Genomic DNA, 18,919 nt, shown 5'->3' on the forward strand with positions numbered 1-18,919 from the left:
TTACTAAAGACTGCACCGCTTTGAGTCAAAATGTAAACAGCAGCCATGCTACTTACTGATCTGCTCAACAAATAATGCACTGCGGCATCTCTCTCTCTCTCTCTCTCTCTCTCTCTCTCTCTCTCTCTCTCTCTCTCTCGGTATGATCATAACCACTGTAACATAACCCAACAATAAGGCTTTTAATTTGTAATCCAGACTTTTCAGCATCCCTACTAGAGATATTGTAAAAAGTCATAAAATAGATTTATCACTCTTTGGCGTAGCATAATCTCAGCCTTAAGACGTTCCTGCAGGTCTCTGACAGAGATTATTTTCCCCCCCTCCATTAACGTCCTAATTATTGTGTGTTGTGACAAAATAAACTGGAGGTCTTGTCCACCCTTGTTTGACACAGTTACAGTTGTATTAAACATTTATTTTTATTTATCTTTTAAGTATTGCTCCAACTGTAGCAGTGGGGATGTTTATACAAGTAGCTAATGTCTTGTATAGTTTGAATGTATAAATGAATACAACATCAACAACACCCTTACATGAATGGGATATTCTCTTAATGGGAAAATCGACCTGAATGTCATAACATATTTACACCCCAGAGAAATTGGAAGTTGTGGATTACAAATAAATAGTTGATAGAGTTGATGTGAAATGGTTCGGTCACATTTATTCTACTTGAAATGTTAGAGGTGCCTCTCCTTGTACCTCTTTTGTTCATAATCACTGCAGCACTGTGACCCCCTAGCAAAGATTTATTCTGTTTTTTTTTTTTTGTCAAAAACATTATCAAACAAATACAAACTGTGTAAATCCATTATGCAATTTTCAAATGATCATTTATCAAGGGATAACTGGCAATCAGTGTTTGACATTGCTGTAGAGGAATGTTGGCCATCTCCCCAATTAATAGTTTTAATTGATAAACATCGTAATTTTGGTCATAAAAACTTTTCGTTTTGTTTTTATTTTTGTATCTTTAATTATTTTTAGTCTTCCAAGAGCAGGATTTACGGTTCAATCACTTGCTACAAGTTTTATAACTTTTAAAAACAACAAAAGAGCCTCAGACCACCACACTAACAATCCCACCATGGTTGACTGCAAGGCAAAGATAATAAGCTACAGACGTCTTCCAAAATTTTCCACTTTTTTTTTCTCATTAGTCCACACATACCTTTTTTAAACACCCCATCAATATATTTTAGAAGTTCATGAATTAGTTATGGTTGGCGGTGGTTTTTGCCTTGGACTCTGCCATAAAGACCATTTTTGCCCAGTCTGATTATTGTTGACTCAAGACCTCTGATCATAACTGAGTCAAGTAAGCCCTGTTGTGCTTTAGATGTTGTTCTGGCTTCATTGGGGACCTCCTGGATAGGCTGTTTTGCTAGGAGCAATTTTGGTATGCCAGGTAACCCTGGAAAGGTTCACCACTATTTCAACCGATGCCAGTCCCTTTGTTTCCCAAACTGGTCTTGGATTTTTTTTTGGGACTATGACACGAGGTGTTGCGTTTTGGGAACTTTTAAGCCTGCTTCTTGATGTCAGACACGTTGTAATTGTCATGATTTGGGTTTGGTTATGTGTTTTGTTTGTTATTTGATGAATTACTTTACTCTCCTGCCTTAAGTTCAGTTTCTAATTTTGGTTCTGTCTTAGTGTTTGATTTTGTTTTAAGTTATAAGTTTATCCGGCCTGCTCAGACCATTTCTGTCACCAGTCTAAGTTCAGTTCACCTGCCAGCATTCTTTTGTCTTCCTGTCACTCCCCTTCACCAGTCACCATCCAATCGGCTTCAGTTTACTCCCAAGCACTTCCCTGTTCCCGATTAGCTCCACCCATGTCAGTAATTAGTTTCACTCCATTCACCTGATCACTCCCTTACTTATACCTGCCTCTGCCCCCTGCAATCTGCCACATCATTGTTTGTCTTTCCAATCCCTATCGGTGAGTCTTGTCCAGCATTCCCTGTTCCATGTTTGTTTGCCTGTTTAACTGACCACTGCTTGAGTTTATTCTGCCCCCCTGTTTCCTGATCAGATCTATCTTTGGATTTTTGAGTTAGCCTGTCCTCTGTTTTGTAGATAGTTTCATCTGTGACTGCCTTTTTTGTTATTTTTGGTTATTGGATGCAGTCTTCCCATTTTTGTCTTGATCCCCGTTTTGGCTTTTGCTTTTTGGAAATAAATGTTCTTTCACCTAACCTCTGCTTGTCTGGTTGAATACTGGGTCCATCTGTCTCTGGTTCGTGACAGTAATTAAGTGATTTCTCGAGTCTAGAGGTGTGGCTGTAATCGGGCACGAATGCCGCTAGTTAAACTAAACTCAAAAAGTGTGGTTCATCACAGTTAATTCATGGTTAAACGAGGAGAGTAATTACATATTCTCATACTGCCAGGTTGGCTTGGACAGCTGTTGATAAATACACTCATCTTTTGAAAACTGTTTTATATTACTATTAGTTTGATTTGAAATATTATTGTGTGTGACCAAAAGAGAAAGCAGAAGAAATTTCATACATTTTCAGACCAAGATTATATTACTGCAAGTGATATAATCTTATATTCATATAGTTTTGTATTAAGTTTTATCTGAAATGCAGAATTTCATTACTAAATGTAAATCTGGTGGTTTCAAACTGTCTTTAGTGAGTTATTGTAGTATATGCTCCAAGGTTTATGAAACCAAGAGGTTAAATGAGTGAAAAATCTGCATTTTCCATTAAGCTAGCTTGTAATGCCCCAAGACTGGAGCGCTTTATTTGTATTAACCTAAACTGCTCGCTTAAACACAAACTGACAACAATATATTGTTGAGCATTGTTCTACAGCTAAAGCAACGCTTCTTCAGTGCTGTAATTGTGTCCAATTTCATTAGCCGGATTTCACACCCGGTGGCATTAATAGCACTCCTAATAAAGAGCAAGTCTAAACAGTGACAGTGTCATCATCGCATGGGCAGTATATTATGAAAATTAGCCGAAAATGGTCAAATAAATGTTGACTATTCGTTTCACCATTAACAAAAACACAAACATGCCACAAATAAACTGATAGTTTTGCTAAAACCTTGCATAAAAAAAAAATTGCCGGCATAAATATCGCCATAAATGAAAGGAAACTCTAATCTTAATTAGCATTCTGCATCTTTGGATGTGTGCTATGTCTGCTGAGCAGCAAATAAAAAACTCTGTGCCTTGTTATTCTGTCATTAGTACTCCTATGACCCCTTGTTTTCTGCCTAATTAATTCCCTAATGTTGGATTTACTCTCAGAAATGTCCATTGTGGCTTGTACTGAGCGTCACGTAACGAGTGTTGGAGGGCCCCCTCTGTGGCAATTAGAGATAGGGTGGATAAACCAAGCCTGCATGATCCCAAAGGGAGGGGAAGAGGAAGTGAAGCACTGCTGCGACTGGAAAACACAACGAGCAGACCTCATAGGTTGCCGGGACCCTTTAGTTAAAAGATGAAGATTTCGAGTGGAAGAGTCAGAATGTGACAATATTGTGACTGATTGTCACAATTATTTTGTGCTACATTTCAACAATTTTATTGTTTAACTTTACCAACTTAGATCTGGTTTGAAACCTATTTGAAGTTTTGTTTCCGTGGAATCATGTCAGAATTAACACAGTTTTATTGAATGTTTACAGTTTGCTTAAATGTGTTCAAAGAAACTGTTGACTGAATCAAAAAAGAGAAAAAAATATTAGTAATATTCCATAAAATGAAACTAATAATGTTTAGGTAATGGCATGAGAACCGAACCCACTACCAAACCATTAAGGGTTTGCATTTGACCATGCGCCCATTGGTGTGGGACGCCGTCTTTGCCACATGGTATCCCAGGACTAATTTCCAGCTGCTTGTTCCTTTGCAGATGTTCCACTACTGCTAATACCATCTAATCAGCGTGTAGTACAGTGTCATTGTCATGTGACTTGCACGGCTCTCTTTTTTTATACGCTACACTGAATAAAAATTGTAGTCTGCTTAGCTTCACAAAGCTAAACTGTCTGCATACCCAAACGAGCTCATAATAATTCTACTGTGAAAAAAACTTTAATGCGGGAACGTTCAAACAAGATCTTGGAGAGTCACAGAGGAATCCAATGCTGCTTTGTCACAATCACACTGTGTGATCATGCGCATAACTTTCTTTGAGATAGCAGCCTTTCTTTCTTTGCCACTGAATAACACTTTCATTAATTCAATAGACCCTGTGAAATAAAACCTATTCCTTATAGATTGGATTTATGCACATAAAAAAAAAGTGAAACTTTCTGAGCTCAAAGTGTGGCTGAACTATTGGGTTCTCTTGGTACAACTTTTAGTTTGTTTTGTTGGTAAAGTCTGCAGCTAAGGTTTGACAAAGAAGTTATTAACACGCTATCAAACCTTAAATCGAATAGGCATTTTGAAAACGTAGAAAGAAGGGACCTTTACGATAGCATGGGGCAAACGCTTCAAGAAAATGTTGGAGAAACCTCCAGCAGCTGCTGTATCAGGTGTCTGTCTTTATTGCAGGTTTTCTGAACCATTCTAAATTCAACAGTTTTCCTGACTGATGGCAATTGACTTCTTAGGCCATTCAATCCCAGTTAGTAATATAAAGCCAAACATTCATACAATATTTCTGTCCAATTCAGGCTTTGGATAAAAAAGCCTGCAAAAACGAATTAGTGACTTGATGGGTGGATGGATAGTTCCTTATTTCAAGGAAGGTACAATAGACTAAAGGATAACAGTTCTTTTAAATACTCTATCATCAAGGCAAAGATCATTGCTTACTATGCAACATCTAAGATACGTTTAGTCTAACCACACTCGCTCAACTAAGCTGCATAAGTCCAACTTTCACAAACATTATAGTGAACTTACCTCTAGTGAAGGGCAGGTTTTCAGTGTCAATACAAAACACCCTTATCAATTAGCTCTCCCTCAGTGTGTCCCTCTGCCTGCCTTTTATTCCCTCTGTTGTTGCACCGAGGCAAAGATTTCAGGCACCACTTTGAGGGAAATAGTCTTTTATATGCTCATATTTTACTTTCACTCTAAATCCACCGCAATCCCGGTTCTTTCATCCTGGACACAGTGTATTGGCTCCTCTAAAATAAATTTCAGTGTGGTGAAAGGAGGATGTAGATATCAGTTAATAGAGCCCACATTGCCGCACATGGTCATACCGTCCAGTGTTTGGAACTTTAAATTAGCTTTTAACCGGCGATTTCAAAACCACACAAAAGCAAGATCTTAGCAATTACGGGGCTGAATTCAGCCCGAGAGGAAATAATGAACGGGTTATGTTTACAGCCATGACAGCACACATTGTCACAGCTAACCCTTTCTGAATATTTTACATTTCAGATGTGATACAGGAGCTCAACACAGCATGACAGAGCAACTGTAATTTTTGCGGCATGAAATCAGCCCCCCCCCCCCCCCTTCATTTTCATTATTCTGCCTCAATCTTCTCCTCCACCCTTGAATGCCGGGAAGTCGTTCTTCCATGTAATTTAAAACAAACAACAGCCAGACACAGATAAGGGCATGACACGCCGAAAATAATTTGGCTGCCTTCCTTCATCTGAGGAAGTCTAGAAAGGTCATTCTTGCTGTTTGCCAAGTACCAATTTTTTTGTGCAAAGGAGGGGAGGGGTAGCTGCAGGGCAATGGGTCAGAATAGGGCTTCTTAAGGATGCACCAATACCAGACATCTGAGCGATGTTTATTTATACTCATATTCAAAAAAACAAAAAAAAAAAAAAAAAACAAGATGGCACAACGGATGGCCATCACCATCATCCGCTCTCTTGTTTTTGTCTGTTTGCTTTACTCTCCCCCACCATTCGGGGATCACTCCTCACCATCAGACAGTCCTCTAGGCCTTTTTTCCCAATTTTTCATTAAACCCAATTTTACTGAGATCTTGATTGGCGGTGCAGCAAGGATACAACTGACCCACTCAAACGACCTGGCTAACGTCTACTCTCTGACTAGCACCATGGGCATAGTGCTGTAAATTTAAAAACTGGATCTTCTGCGGATCTGCAACCTTCTGTTTCACCGAAACCTGTCTCAGTGAGCAGACCCCGGGTGATTTATTTCTAATGCCGGGCTTCCAAGCTTATAGCTGGCCTGGTACACACGATCATAAGCATCTAGTGACTTTCACTCAAAAGTAAACAACATCTTGGAAGAAGGAGAGACATATATTTAAATGTTGCTGCGAAGACTAAGAAAACATTTTTCTAGACCAAGAAATAGACAAAAAAATTGAGGCAAAAAAATCAGCAAGAGGAATGTGTAAGAACTAGCTCTATGTTTTTGATCCGCAACAACTTACAGGTAATTCTGTACAAAATAATACTTTGTTTATTTCATGAAGATATTGAACGTTTTGTTCATTGTCAAGCACGGAAATGACAAAAAATATATATTCCAGCATTTTTATGGAAAACATTTATTGTATTTGTATGCATTTGTATGACCCTTCAAAAATTAGGAAACTGAACAGGAAAACTGTCAGGCCATCCAGCCATCCATACCAGTTCTTTTCATAATGCACAGTGTTTGTTTTTTGAGTATCAAACCTACATCTAATGTTACTGTAAGTAAAAGACTGACTTTACCTCAAAGGTTATCTTTAAGAAACAGGGGGGGGGGGGGGGAATCTAGAAGGATCTGACACCTGAGAAAGACCTTTAGTAAACCCTCTACTATATACCAAGGTTTTAGGTCCTTGCAGCTTGCAGGTGCTAAAATATTGTTTTGTGTAAGAATCTGTTATCTTTCATATTTTTCAAAAAGAAATTGCAATAAATTCAACAGTGATTTGTAGATGACTGATGGACTGGTGCCCTGTCCTGAGTGTCCCCTGCCACCCACGCAACCCTGCACCGATAAGTGGGTACAGGTGATGGATGGAAGATGAGTAAAAACATTAAGTGAAAAAAAAGGAAAACTTTGAAGGAACTTCAGAAATGAATTATTGATCAAAACAACTTCAAAGATTCAAAGAAGGTGCTGTTCTTTAAAAACAATCCATAAGATAAAAGGGAGGACTCAAAACATATACAGTTCTTGATTTAAGTTTATTATGTCATTCCTGAGGTGCTTGAATAGATTACATTCTAATGGATTTCCATACCGAGTGAACAACATATTCTTCACTATAGAAACAAAGACTAGAAGACAATGGATTTGTTTCATTAGACGAGTGACAGTTAAATGCAGATTATGATGAAGAAATGCAAGTTTTGCATATTCAGCATATTAATTACTCTAATTTGATGTTTGAATATTTTGGTAACACATATGTTTGGTATAAAAAGGAAGACGGATGACTGTGGACTGCAGAGTAATAACGCTGGTCCAAAATACTGGAGAAATTGTAACATCTAACCTGAATGGTACCACGATACCACGCACTTAACAAGAGCTCTTCTGTGAACGCTTATTTGCACACTAGCGTATCAGGAATGTTTCATTGCATTGTTCTCTATATGAAGGTTTAAGTTCAATGCAGAGAACTTACTGCAGGCATGAATGTATCATGAGAGAAGCTGAGTGATTCATTTATGCAACAACACCGTAATTCCTATCATTCAAAAAGGACTGACTTTTGGAACTCAGTATGAGTCTCAGCAGACCCTAAAGACCATTTTGCATATGTTATATCTATATGTAAAAAAAATGGGCTGTGATGGGGTGGGGTAAAAATACTATGTCTGTTGTGTCTACAGGTATATATTGTTTGTGTGCATCCTGAGCTGGTGTCTGTCTCAAAAAAAAACTTAACCACGGTGACATGTGGTGACAATAACAAATGGATTCTTAAATGCAGCCAAAAGTTCAGTATTTTGAATTTAAATATTTGCTGCAAGTGATCTCTCCTTCCTGTGGCAAAGCACAGGTAGAATGAGTTTGCCACAAAGGGTTTTTAAATCCCTGGGTAGAGTGCCAGTTTGTGTAGTTTCCAATGGTTAAGGGCTAAGATAACACTTCCCTGACTTTCTCCTCACAATCAGCTAAATCACCACATAAATCTTCAGTTTATGAAATCAATTCAAGCTGGAGAGACTTGAGCTTAAACTACTTCTGTCTTCAGTGGGCATTGGTCACGCATTGATGACAGGGTTAGGGCCGGACGATAATTCAATAACGGCATATGTCGATCGATAGCTGTATAGATGTAGATAGATAGAACAAAAGGGTCAATAACATTTCTATAGAACTTTTGCATTCTAGCCGTGTAGGTTAATATTACAGTCCTTACATCCACCCAACCAATAACAAACGCAGACGCAGGGATGCTCAATCAACAAGCCCCTCCCCCTTCAAAGAGTTCAGAGAGCACATGTTCTTTTTTATTTATTTTTTAAAGTTTCAGTTTTGGTAAGACGTCAGTTGAATTAAAAGGGTTGAGATTGAACTCAGTGTTTGTGTGTTTCTGTATCTAAAAATGGATCACCGAGAAATGGCATAAAATGACCAGGGCTACGCTTAAAGTGTTTGTTTAGAATTATTTGATGATTATCAGTATCAATTGATATGATTTCTATATCATCAATATGCTTGTTTTTCCATATTGTTCTGCCCTACAAGCATGATTACAATTGAAAGCAAAATGGAAGAAAGAAAATAAATTCATATATGGCCTTTAACAACAGCATGGATGGACCTTTAACAGACAACATATTGAGACTATGGTATAAAAGGTAAAAAGGGTCAAATGCTCACATTAGATAACATCTGCTTATAATTGTGGAATGTAAAGCTCAAGGTTAATATCGAATCATTTATGTGACACATTAAATGTGGTGCTTTAAAAAAAAACCGCTTGACGTGAGAAACAAATCTTGTGATTTGAAAAATGGAGTCATACACACAAATGTTTAGCTGTTGTCTGTTGATGTTTGGATTGCTTCTGGCTGTAACAGGAAACAACAATACATGTCAAGCATCAACGTTTCAGACAAATTCAAGTTGTCCTAAAGCTATCAAAGCCGAAGATGTGCATTCTGAAAGTCAGCAGCCCTTATATGTACAGTACACCCAATGCACCATCTGTCTGACAGCGCTATGTCTTAATTACACCTACGATGTTGATGCATTGTAAACCGTAAAGAGGATTATTTTGTCATCCATCTCTGCAGCTGACAAGCACTTAAAAGCACTAAAGTATTTACTTAATGGCACACCTGCAGAGCTGACGCACAGCAAGTGGGAAGGAGTTTATTGGACTTCTCCATGTCAACTTCAGGAACTGATCCAAACTTTCAAAGACTGCTCTTGTAAAAGAAAACTCTCTAATGCATTAAAGCCACTCTGTGCTCCACTTTTTTTTTTTTTTTATACGGTGATGCATTTTGACCATGAAGAGTATAAGACTCCTGGATGTTGGATGTGCTTAACTGCAGGTACTCTACGGAGAGGTGATGTGAATGATATCAATCAGGGGAAAATCCTCCAGTGGGCTAGACGGTGTCCTTCCTAACTGACAAGATTATGGGAAAGCTTTGAAGCTGCTTTTATTGGTTCCTCCACTTCATTTGGGTTTACTTAACACCTGGGAGCTTTCATATGAGCGCACCACCATACTAAAAACCAATTTACAGCCTCCTGTGCATTTTTTTTCTTCTGCTTATTTATTCTCACCGTCTCAATCCGCCTTTCATAAACTCCCGGAATGTGAGTGATTTAAGGGGGCCGTATATGAGGAGGGATAAACAGATGGATGGGGATAACGAAGAAGCTGCCCGCCTTCTCTGAAGGGAGTGCCCGAAGTTAATCTTCAGCCTTCTTTTCACGTGATGACCACCTCACTAGTGGAGAAAATTGGCACATTTTGTGCCTGACTCACATGGAGGCTGGTTTATTAAAGCACCAGAAGGCCGCTTCGCTGATAACCAAACAGTGAACGATAAACTAAAGGGGGCAGCGCCAACAAAGATGACTGGAAGTAGAGAAATTGGCCTAAAGAGACGAACGAGGGCAGAGTTGTCATAGGTTTTCGAAGAAAAGGAATTCTGGGAGGAAGCGAGGGAGTGTATTACATGTGAGCCATGGGGGGGTGAAAATGTGAGAGCTGCCCCCATGGTGTGATGCTGCTCTCGTTTCTGGGGCTTGTGATAAAAAAAAAAATAATAATATATGGCAGAGTAAGTGGCGAGGGGATGAAGTGGTAACCCCCCCGGCTTTGCAGGTCAAGACGCTCTCGCCTCGTAGCAATGGCATGCAGCACCTGCCTTCAACGGAGTGCCTCGCCTACTGTCTGAGGGAGGCTCTCCCATCCGCAGGCTGGCAACAGTGTGTGTGTTACTTGAGCAAACCGGCTTATGCTCTGTTACAATAACAGGAAGTCGTTGGTAGACATTAAAATATCCATCCCCCTCCAGCCTCTCATAATTTTGATGTACTACAATCACAAACGTTAATGTATTTTAGATTTTTAAATGACAGACCAATACAAACTAGTGCATACTTCTGAAGCAAAAGGAAAATGTTCTTTTTTCCAAAAAAACAACAACAACAACAAAAAAACAACAACATTCTGACTAGTGCAGCTGGCATATGTGCTCGGCACCCTTTACTTTCATACCCCCGAATAAAATCAAGTGCTACTAATTGCCCTTAGAAGTCAGCTAATCATCAAATTAATTCCAACTGTTCAACAGAGGTTTATTAGAGAAAATCAGTAAATGAACAGCATAGTGAAGACCTAGAATCACTGTAGATAGGTCAGGGATGGAGTTGTGGAAAATCTGTTGGGTGTTATTAGAATATTATGCTAAAGTCACCATGGCCTAATGCTACTTCGGACATGTGAGCACTGGAGACACGAGAGCGGCTGCTCCACGGTCCTGCTGATTGCCGAGACCAAATGCTTGCGTGTTACTGTGCAGGATACTAATTGTCCAGGATATGACCGTCTAAGTTTTGTCTCACGACAAGGCCACTGTCGGGTATTAGGGAGAGCCGGAAGCGATTAGGGACAGAAACAGGGCAGACGGGCTGGCGGCCGAACCGTGGGGTGCGATTACTTTTCATCTATGTGATCTCTGCTCTGTTTCTCAATAAAAGTGCTGGAACTTCATCACTCCACCGTCTCCTTATTCAGTCAGTCTAGGAAGTCCATTATTGTTTAGAATTCCACATTGGGACTTTTTGGGTGTGGTTCACAAACCTGGTCTTCATGGTAGCACAGTAATAAGTCATTGTTTTTTTTTATCATTTTGGGGTGTTTTCTGTGGCACTAGTGGCCATTATATTGAAAGTAGGCTGACAAGAAAGGGGGGCTGAGGGAGGCCAGAGACCACAGGCCGTAGTTGAACGTCGGTCAGCCACGTCGAGGACTGAGGCCTCCGTACACGGGCCGCACTTGCTATCCTTGTGTCGTCGGCATGCGCAGTATCGAGTCATTGTTGAAAGACAACTACGAGAAGTGCTATTTGCAGTAAACACGGATAAGAATGTGCTCTGCTGAGATTTAGATGAGAACTGAACTTCTTGGCTTATAACGTCATGTTATGTAAGACTGCGCATCACTCTGAACACACTATCCGTCCTGTGAAACATGGTGGCGCCAGCATCACGCTGTTGAAATGGTTTTCTTCAAAAGGGACAGGGGGAGCTGTTCTGAGATGATAGAAAGATGGATGGAGATAGATGCTAGGGCAACACTGTAAGAAACCCTGGTAGAGGCAACTAAAGACATGACTCTAGGGTTCAGGTTCACCTTTTAACAGGATAATAAACCTCAACGTATACAGCCAAAGTTACAATGTAACGGTTAAGATTGATGCAAATTCATTAGTGGGAATGGCCCAGTCAAAGTCCAGACCCAAATCCACCTGAAAATCTGTGACAAGGCCTGAAAACTGATGGCCTCCATTTAATATGACACAGCGTGAGCTTTATTTTTTAAAGAATCTGCAAACATTATGTCTACAAATGTGCAAAACTGATGGAGCCACACCCCCCAAAGACCTGCTGCTGCAATTGTAGCGAAAGAGTGATTCAACAAAGCAGTGACTCAGAGGAGCTGAATATAAATGCATGACACATTTCAGATTCACATTTTGTACAAAAATAAATAAATAAAAAAACAGCCTGAAAAGTTTGAAAAAACAATGATTTCCAGTCACAGGTATATTCTACGCTGTGCTAGTCTATCACATCAAATCCCAATGAAACACGTTGACGTCCGTAGGTGTGCCATGACAAAATGTGGAAAAGTTCAAGAGGCACTTTGTCAGAGAATATTTTTTTATTTTATTTATTTCAGTGGTAGCAGTGCGAGTGTGAGTGTGCGCGGACGACGTGCGACAGCACAAACATGTGGCGGAATAGTGACAAGAAAAGAAAACAGAGAAGACATTGCTTAATTGCCTTTTCAGTCATTAACGGGGTCTCACACCTCATGAAACATTAATTACACCGAGCGCTGTGGAGATAGGGAAGCTTAATTAGAAATTATTCAAGGCACAGCGAGAGCTGAGCGATAGTATTTCTGCGGCGTGTAAATTGTCCGTGTGAGATCTAAAATAAGCGCGGCGAAAATCTATGTAGACCCTGCGCTTATCTGGTTTCCCTCTCACTTGCTTGTCTTGTGAAGTGAGATTCCCTTTTTACCTAATGGCAAGTGGAGGGAAGTAGGGCATGTGTTCACCCTCCCGTTCCCCCCGTCCCCCCAACTCCCGTTTTCTTCATAAATTATTTTCACCACCCTGCTCCTGCACCTTACATTCAAGACGTAATTGACACAGAGAATCTGCCTGTCACCCGAACATCTGGGAGGGACTGATTAGTTCACTCTCCACCCACTTTAGTCCTTCACCTCAACTCTCCCCCATCTTTTAATAGCACCTCCTACAGCGACGCCTACGTTTTTTTTTTCCTCCTTATGCGGCGATCTAAAACCCCAGTTATTCGTGTGACATTAACGCGCTTGATCGGAAATACCCTTGACACTGCCGCCCCCTCCGCGCTGTTCCACACGTTTCCCCTAATCCCCTGCACAACTTGACAAATGGTCCGCTCCACCCCCTCATCTCAGGTGTATTGATCCGACTCTCCACCCAGCGACTGCCACCACATAATCCTGTCAGGAATTTTGTTCCTGCATCCGTGTGTGTGTGTGTGTGTGTGTGTGTGTGTTGGTCAAACGTCATTCTACTCACAAGCTCAAACAAAAGGATTGGAAATAATGTCACCAGACTGTACCTAAGGTAATGGACTGACTTCTTTGGAGTAATAAACGCCGGCTTTTGGAAAATGTCGCATACACTGATGTTACGTCTAAAGAACAAAAGTAAGATGCGTCTGTGACAGAGATCTATGGAGGTCTTTTGAGATTTAGAATAGGAATGCGGATCATGGTGTACCTACAGAAAATAGAGGGTTTTGCTCTGGAGAGAAACAAATGGGCGGAAAGAAAGTTGTGGGACGATGACATACTTAGACTGAATCCCATTTCCCCCCTTAACCCCACATTGTTAATAGGTAGTTGGTGGTAAGGGTGGTAGGTATGCTTTAAATATACTTTTTATGTGGCTCTAAATGTGAAGAATCATTTGTGAAACAGTAACCTTGCCTCATAAATTAAGTTTTAGTATCACTTGTAATGTGCCCATAGCCTATGTATTGGGATGAAACGTGCCAAATGTACAGTATGTCACTGTTTAACTCCCTTAAAAGACACAAATTTGCCTTAAAACACTTTCGGTCATAATAAAGCAAAGGTGGCGATGTAGTGAATGCTGGTTAATGCTTATTCCACCTCTAGCTGGAGGTTGTATTATGGTATCTCTACTTAACTGAGCATCTCCTTGACACTAAAAATACCGTCCTTTTGCAGATAATTGTAAATTAAATTGTAACGTAGTGAGGGGTTAAGGACAGCATAAGTTCCTTTGTGTATTGATGTTTTGTAATGATCTTCTTGCAATACTTAATTATAGCCGGACAACCTTGGGATGAAAGTGTGCATTCTGGTAAAGCTATGTAAAAAGTCATAAACAATTGGATATTGAAAATATTCAGTTTAAATATATAATTGTTTTTGATCAAACATCAATGATGGTGCAATTGATGCTGCTTTTACTACTTAGTCAATGCAGTATAAATAAGTAAATACATAAAAAAATCAGTCTACTCCAGTAATATTCTTTGACTATTCCCCTTTTAAAAAATCTTTCTAGAGTCATGGGTGCTGTCAAACTCCAACACATTTTTACATAAATTGCCCCGGTATTTCAAACCATTCCTGATATCAGGCACATTAGCCAGAAGTCCATAGAAATGTCCTTTAACCAAAGCACACAGTTCCTGTTAAAGTCCAGGTACAATTTAGGAAACTCCATATGTTTACATTTAAGAAGAAAAGTGTTTTTTTTTTTGCATTTATTATTATTTTTTGGCGTGTCTCTTAAATTACGTGTTTGACTTGGTGACCCCCAAGATGCCACTCTGTGCTAACAGTGAGCTAACAGGCCCTCATCCAACCTAGTGGCCACTGCCTAGGCTTATAGTTCAGGGAAAGCAAAAAGTAAATGAATGATAATTATGTGTTCCTAAGAACTCTGATTAACTTTAAAAAAAAGTATATTTTAAAGGGATCGTTCATAGGGATAAACACACTCAAATTCAGACTTTTTTTAACCTTTCAGTCTGAATTTATGCAGCTACAAGAAAAAAAATGTTATTTTTAGAAGACCTTATACATCCGAATCTTTAAAAAGCTTGCCAATATCAGCCTCTGATATTATTCTCTTGTATTCATCATACAGACAGTGCAGTTCTATGGCAGAAGTGAGCAGTTTTCTTTCATTTCAGTTCAAACAGCAATAATTCAAGTTACCTTTAGTCAATATGTAACATTCTGGCACGCTCCTTTAACATTGAAATTGTATTCGGTGGCAAAATAGGAATCCTCACCTGTTCTTTAGATGCTGGATGCTTCCGAGGCACTTGAAGCGACCGTTGACCATGATGGCCATGCGAGTGCACAGCGCTTCACACTCCTCCATACTGGTGAAGAAAAGAGGGGGGGGGGGGGAGGTCATTGGGTGAAAAGAAATAGTGGAGCTCATTACCTGACGAGTATTTCTTTTAAAAGGACGGCATCATAAACAAAAACAAAAAAAAAAAAAAAAACGGTGGTGTTGTTCATACTTTTCAACCTTTGTGAGGGGGGCAATTTTTCTCTTACAGCTAAAGCTTTGCCGGGAGCATTTTTCACATCCATTCTTACACCTTTAAATGGAGGACAAATTTGGTAATTAGAGTGAGTACAGAGTGCCATCTGGAGCCCTATTAGCTATTATCTTTTTGGGTCTCTTTTATCGTCAGGCCGCAGCTTGGGCCAAACGTGGTCGAGGCGAAACCTGCGACGGCTTTCTGAAGTGCGGCGCAATTAGGATTATGACTTTGTAAAACCCGATGAATTTACCACCTAACAAAACAGAACCACCTGGTCATGACATGGACAATTGGACGCGGCTCTGCCACATTGCCTGCGACAACAACAAATGTTTCCATCCCTCCATCAAAGGAGCACGCGTAACGAGGAGAATCTATTCCAAATGAAGCTGAGCCTCGGGGGCAGCAAATGTTTCCATTTGGGGGGATTGCTAAAATGAACGATGAAGTAAGTAAACAATTAACATTTTAGGTTATTTTTCCAAACTGGAGGGAAGGGGTGGGGGGGAGTTTATGAACTTAAGTTTGCTTCAGGAAGTCTTGGATAATGAAAAGACTCCAGCACTGATATTGACAGTTTCCCCTTTCAAAAAAGGCAAAAAAAAAAGAAGAAGAAGAAGAAGAAAAAAAAAAAGCTGCAGTCAGTCGATATGCCCTCACGCTTCATGAAAGCTTTATAGCAGCCAGTGTGTTCCTGGCAGCCAATATTAACTGCCACTCTGGAAACAATACCTCTCAACAAAAACGGCGACTTCAATCAATTATAATTACAATATTTATAGCTCCCATTCGTTTACCGGGAACATGTTTTCCGTACTTTTCTCCCCGGAGGAGAGTCTAAATATTTTGACTGGGCGAGCACATGGACGGAGGATCGATGAGAAGCGCGGGGTCCCACCTGTGCGATGTGAGAATGACTGAGCGTCCCTCTTTGATGACACTCAGGATGCAGTCCCACAGGAAGCGTCTGGCTTTAGGGTCCATCCCGGTGGTTGGTTCATCCTGCAGTACATTAGAAAAAACAAAACAGTTTCATTTTTCCTTTAAAATCAGCACGTTATTTTAGCAACAGATGCCAGAGAGGCGATGTTTCAAACTGAGATAGAAATGCAGGGCCTTGCATGCATGGTTGCTTCACCTCGTCGTGGAGAGATGGGAAATTATACTCGGTAAAGAAAACTAATCTGACAGGCATGGTGAGGTTTTCTATTCACCCCCGTTTACTCAGAAGCCCTTAAATGACATCCAGTGCATGTAGAGAATCAATCAGAGAAAACGCGAGGGTACATTTGTACCTGCTTTGGACATTTAGAGACTAATACTTGTGCCCATTCTCCTTTGCAAAAGAGTCTAAACGCAGCCAGAACGGTTTGGTTTATTGTCCTGCTGAAAGACCCAAAGATAACGTGTTTCCCGCTTGCTGTCAAACTCCAACACATTTTTACATAAAATATTTCAAACTGTTCCTAGGTGCATTAGCAAGGATTCCATAGCAATGTCCTTTAACCAAAGCACACAGTTCCAGTTAAAGGCCAGGTAGAGTTTAGGAAACTCCCTATGTTTACATGTAAGAAGTTTTTTTTTTTTTGGCATCTTGTTTTTGTTTGGCGTGTCTCTTAAATAATGTGTTTGACTTGGTGACCCTCAAGATGCCACTCTGTGCCAACAGTGAGCTAACAGGCCCTCATCCACCCTAGTGGCCAGTGCTTAGGCTTATAGTTCAGGGAACTCTAAAAGTAATTGAATGATAATTAGGTGTATAAATTTAAAGTATAAATTTAAAGGGTACATTTCTACCTGCTTTGGACATTTAGAGACTGATACTTGTGCCCATTCTCCTTTTCAAAAGAGTCTAAACGCAGCCAGAGTGGAATGGACCGTTCATTTTCAAGTCTTGCACATATTCCTTGATTGAGTAGGTCTGGACTTTGACTGGGCCATTCCATCACGTCCATATACTTTGACCCAATCCATTTGTAGATTTTGTCTGCATGTTTAGGGAATCCCTGACGTCTTTTGCAGGGTCTAACATGTGTTCTTTAACAATTTCCCTGTACTTAGCTTCACCCATGTTTCCACCAACTCTAGTCTATCGACAGACTTTCCTCTCAATCCGGAAGGGACAATCATCATGTAGCTTATGGCTGTAGTGTGAAAAACATCTCGATAAGAAGTACTCTAGTCATCCTATGATATTGACAATACTATTAGATAGAAAATCGCATACTTTTCTTTTGAAGAGACATCCAATTTTTTTTTTCTTTAGTGTGTTGTTTTGTAGGTGAAGAAAATCTCGTTATATTACCTTTTAGTCTTTAATTTAAAAGCAGGGGATTTCTATGGACCACAAGTACTGTCAACTTGGCGAATTTGGCCATAGTGACAAAAAGTTTGAATAACACTGGTCTGTCACATGAAATACAAATGAATGTATTGTAGTAGTTGGTTGTCAAATGAAAAGTGTGAAAATGCTCAAGGGGCGTGAGTACTTTTGCAAGTCTCTGTAGGTGGGATATGAGACCAACAACAACAAAAACTCACGCAGGGCATTCAAATGTTTGTGTGTGTTTTTGACCCAAGCATCCAAACACATTAATAGGGAATATTTTTCTGGAACCGCGGCGCGCCATCTGTTCAGCAAAGGCCGGTATCTGCCAAGGTGCACGGCAGCTGTTCGAGGCGCACATAACACAATTAATAAGAAACAAAAAGCGAGCCGTTTAAAAGCACAGAGACATGCGGCGCACAGGGACTTCCTTCTGACCATAACACCCGCGTGCACATAACAAGAACACAGGCTGGAGCTCAGGCTCGGCTCAGCACAACTCAACATGCAGACACACAGAGTGCCACTGCTGTTTCTTTTTTTTTCTTCCTCAGGGCCTGTCTGTTCACACACGATTAGAGTGACAGTCCTCGGTCTGACTGGTTTCATTCCAGACTTCCCTCAGAAACTGAATCCTACAAATCCCACGGGTTTGGTCAGGATGCCCAACTAGAGACTGCGTGGGGAATAAAAAAAGAAACCCTATGTGGTGCTGCCTCAAGGCTGACTGGGCTCCCTGGGCTATCACACAATGCTGGAAATTGACACAGATGCCACATTATCCCTCAGCTTCAAAGTGAAGGCTAACTCGGCTGTGGGGACTAAATAAGGCAGCTTGGAACGGTGTGCACAACTTGATCCTGCCAAAGCGGTAAAGATTATCCTATTACATGTAATTTATTATGGATTATTCATTACTGCGCTAAAGTTATTGGAAGCATAAACTTATGAACTGCTATGCATATATTACAGCGTAAGTGCAGAAAATGTTGAATAATTCAGCAAACTAACAGATGTTGTATTGCTACATGAGCTCATAGGAAATCCTACGTTTGGCACATTTAGAGTTTCTCTTTATTACTTCAGCTGAGTAAGTATATGGTTACAGCTTTTCTTTTTTTTTTGTATGTGTGCCTGGGAGTAGGATGGGTTGACAGGAAAATGTGATCAGAAAAGGCCCTTGGCTGAACATGGAAATTACTACAATTTGATGACAATTTAGATTTGGATGTGGATCCAGTTAGTTAGTTTAGTCATGGGCCATTGATGACATTTGATAAAAACACATAACAACAAGACTCAATGTGAGTCTACGTCAGGTGAATGATTCAAACAAAGCATAGGATGCAGTTTGTCTAACCTTTAACCTTTAATGTTCTTTTTCTGGA

The 18,919-nt window shown here is 40.1% G+C and overlaps 1 protein-coding gene across 1 annotated transcript in view; it reads right to left on the reverse strand.

Annotated features, from left to right (window-relative positions):
- The window catches only part of LOC105937282 (phospholipid-transporting ATPase ABCA1), a 259,683-nt gene that overhangs the window by 11,072 nt on the left and 229,692 nt on the right, over positions 1-18,919 (reverse strand). Inside the window, exons 46-47 of the mRNA XM_036146479.1 lie at positions 16,104-16,207; positions 14,942-15,034 (exon numbers count right to left, since the gene is read on the reverse strand). Coding sequence (XP_036002372.1) covers positions 14,942-15,034; positions 16,104-16,207 — 197 coding nt within the window. The remainder of the gene's footprint in view (positions 1-14,941; positions 15,035-16,103; positions 16,208-18,919) is intronic.

Source organism: Fundulus heteroclitus, chromosome 14, assembly GCF_011125445.2.
Source record: "Fundulus heteroclitus isolate FHET01 chromosome 14, MU-UCD_Fhet_4.1, whole genome shotgun sequence".
Taxonomy (NCBI): domain Eukaryota; kingdom Metazoa; phylum Chordata; class Actinopteri; order Cyprinodontiformes; family Fundulidae; genus Fundulus; species Fundulus heteroclitus.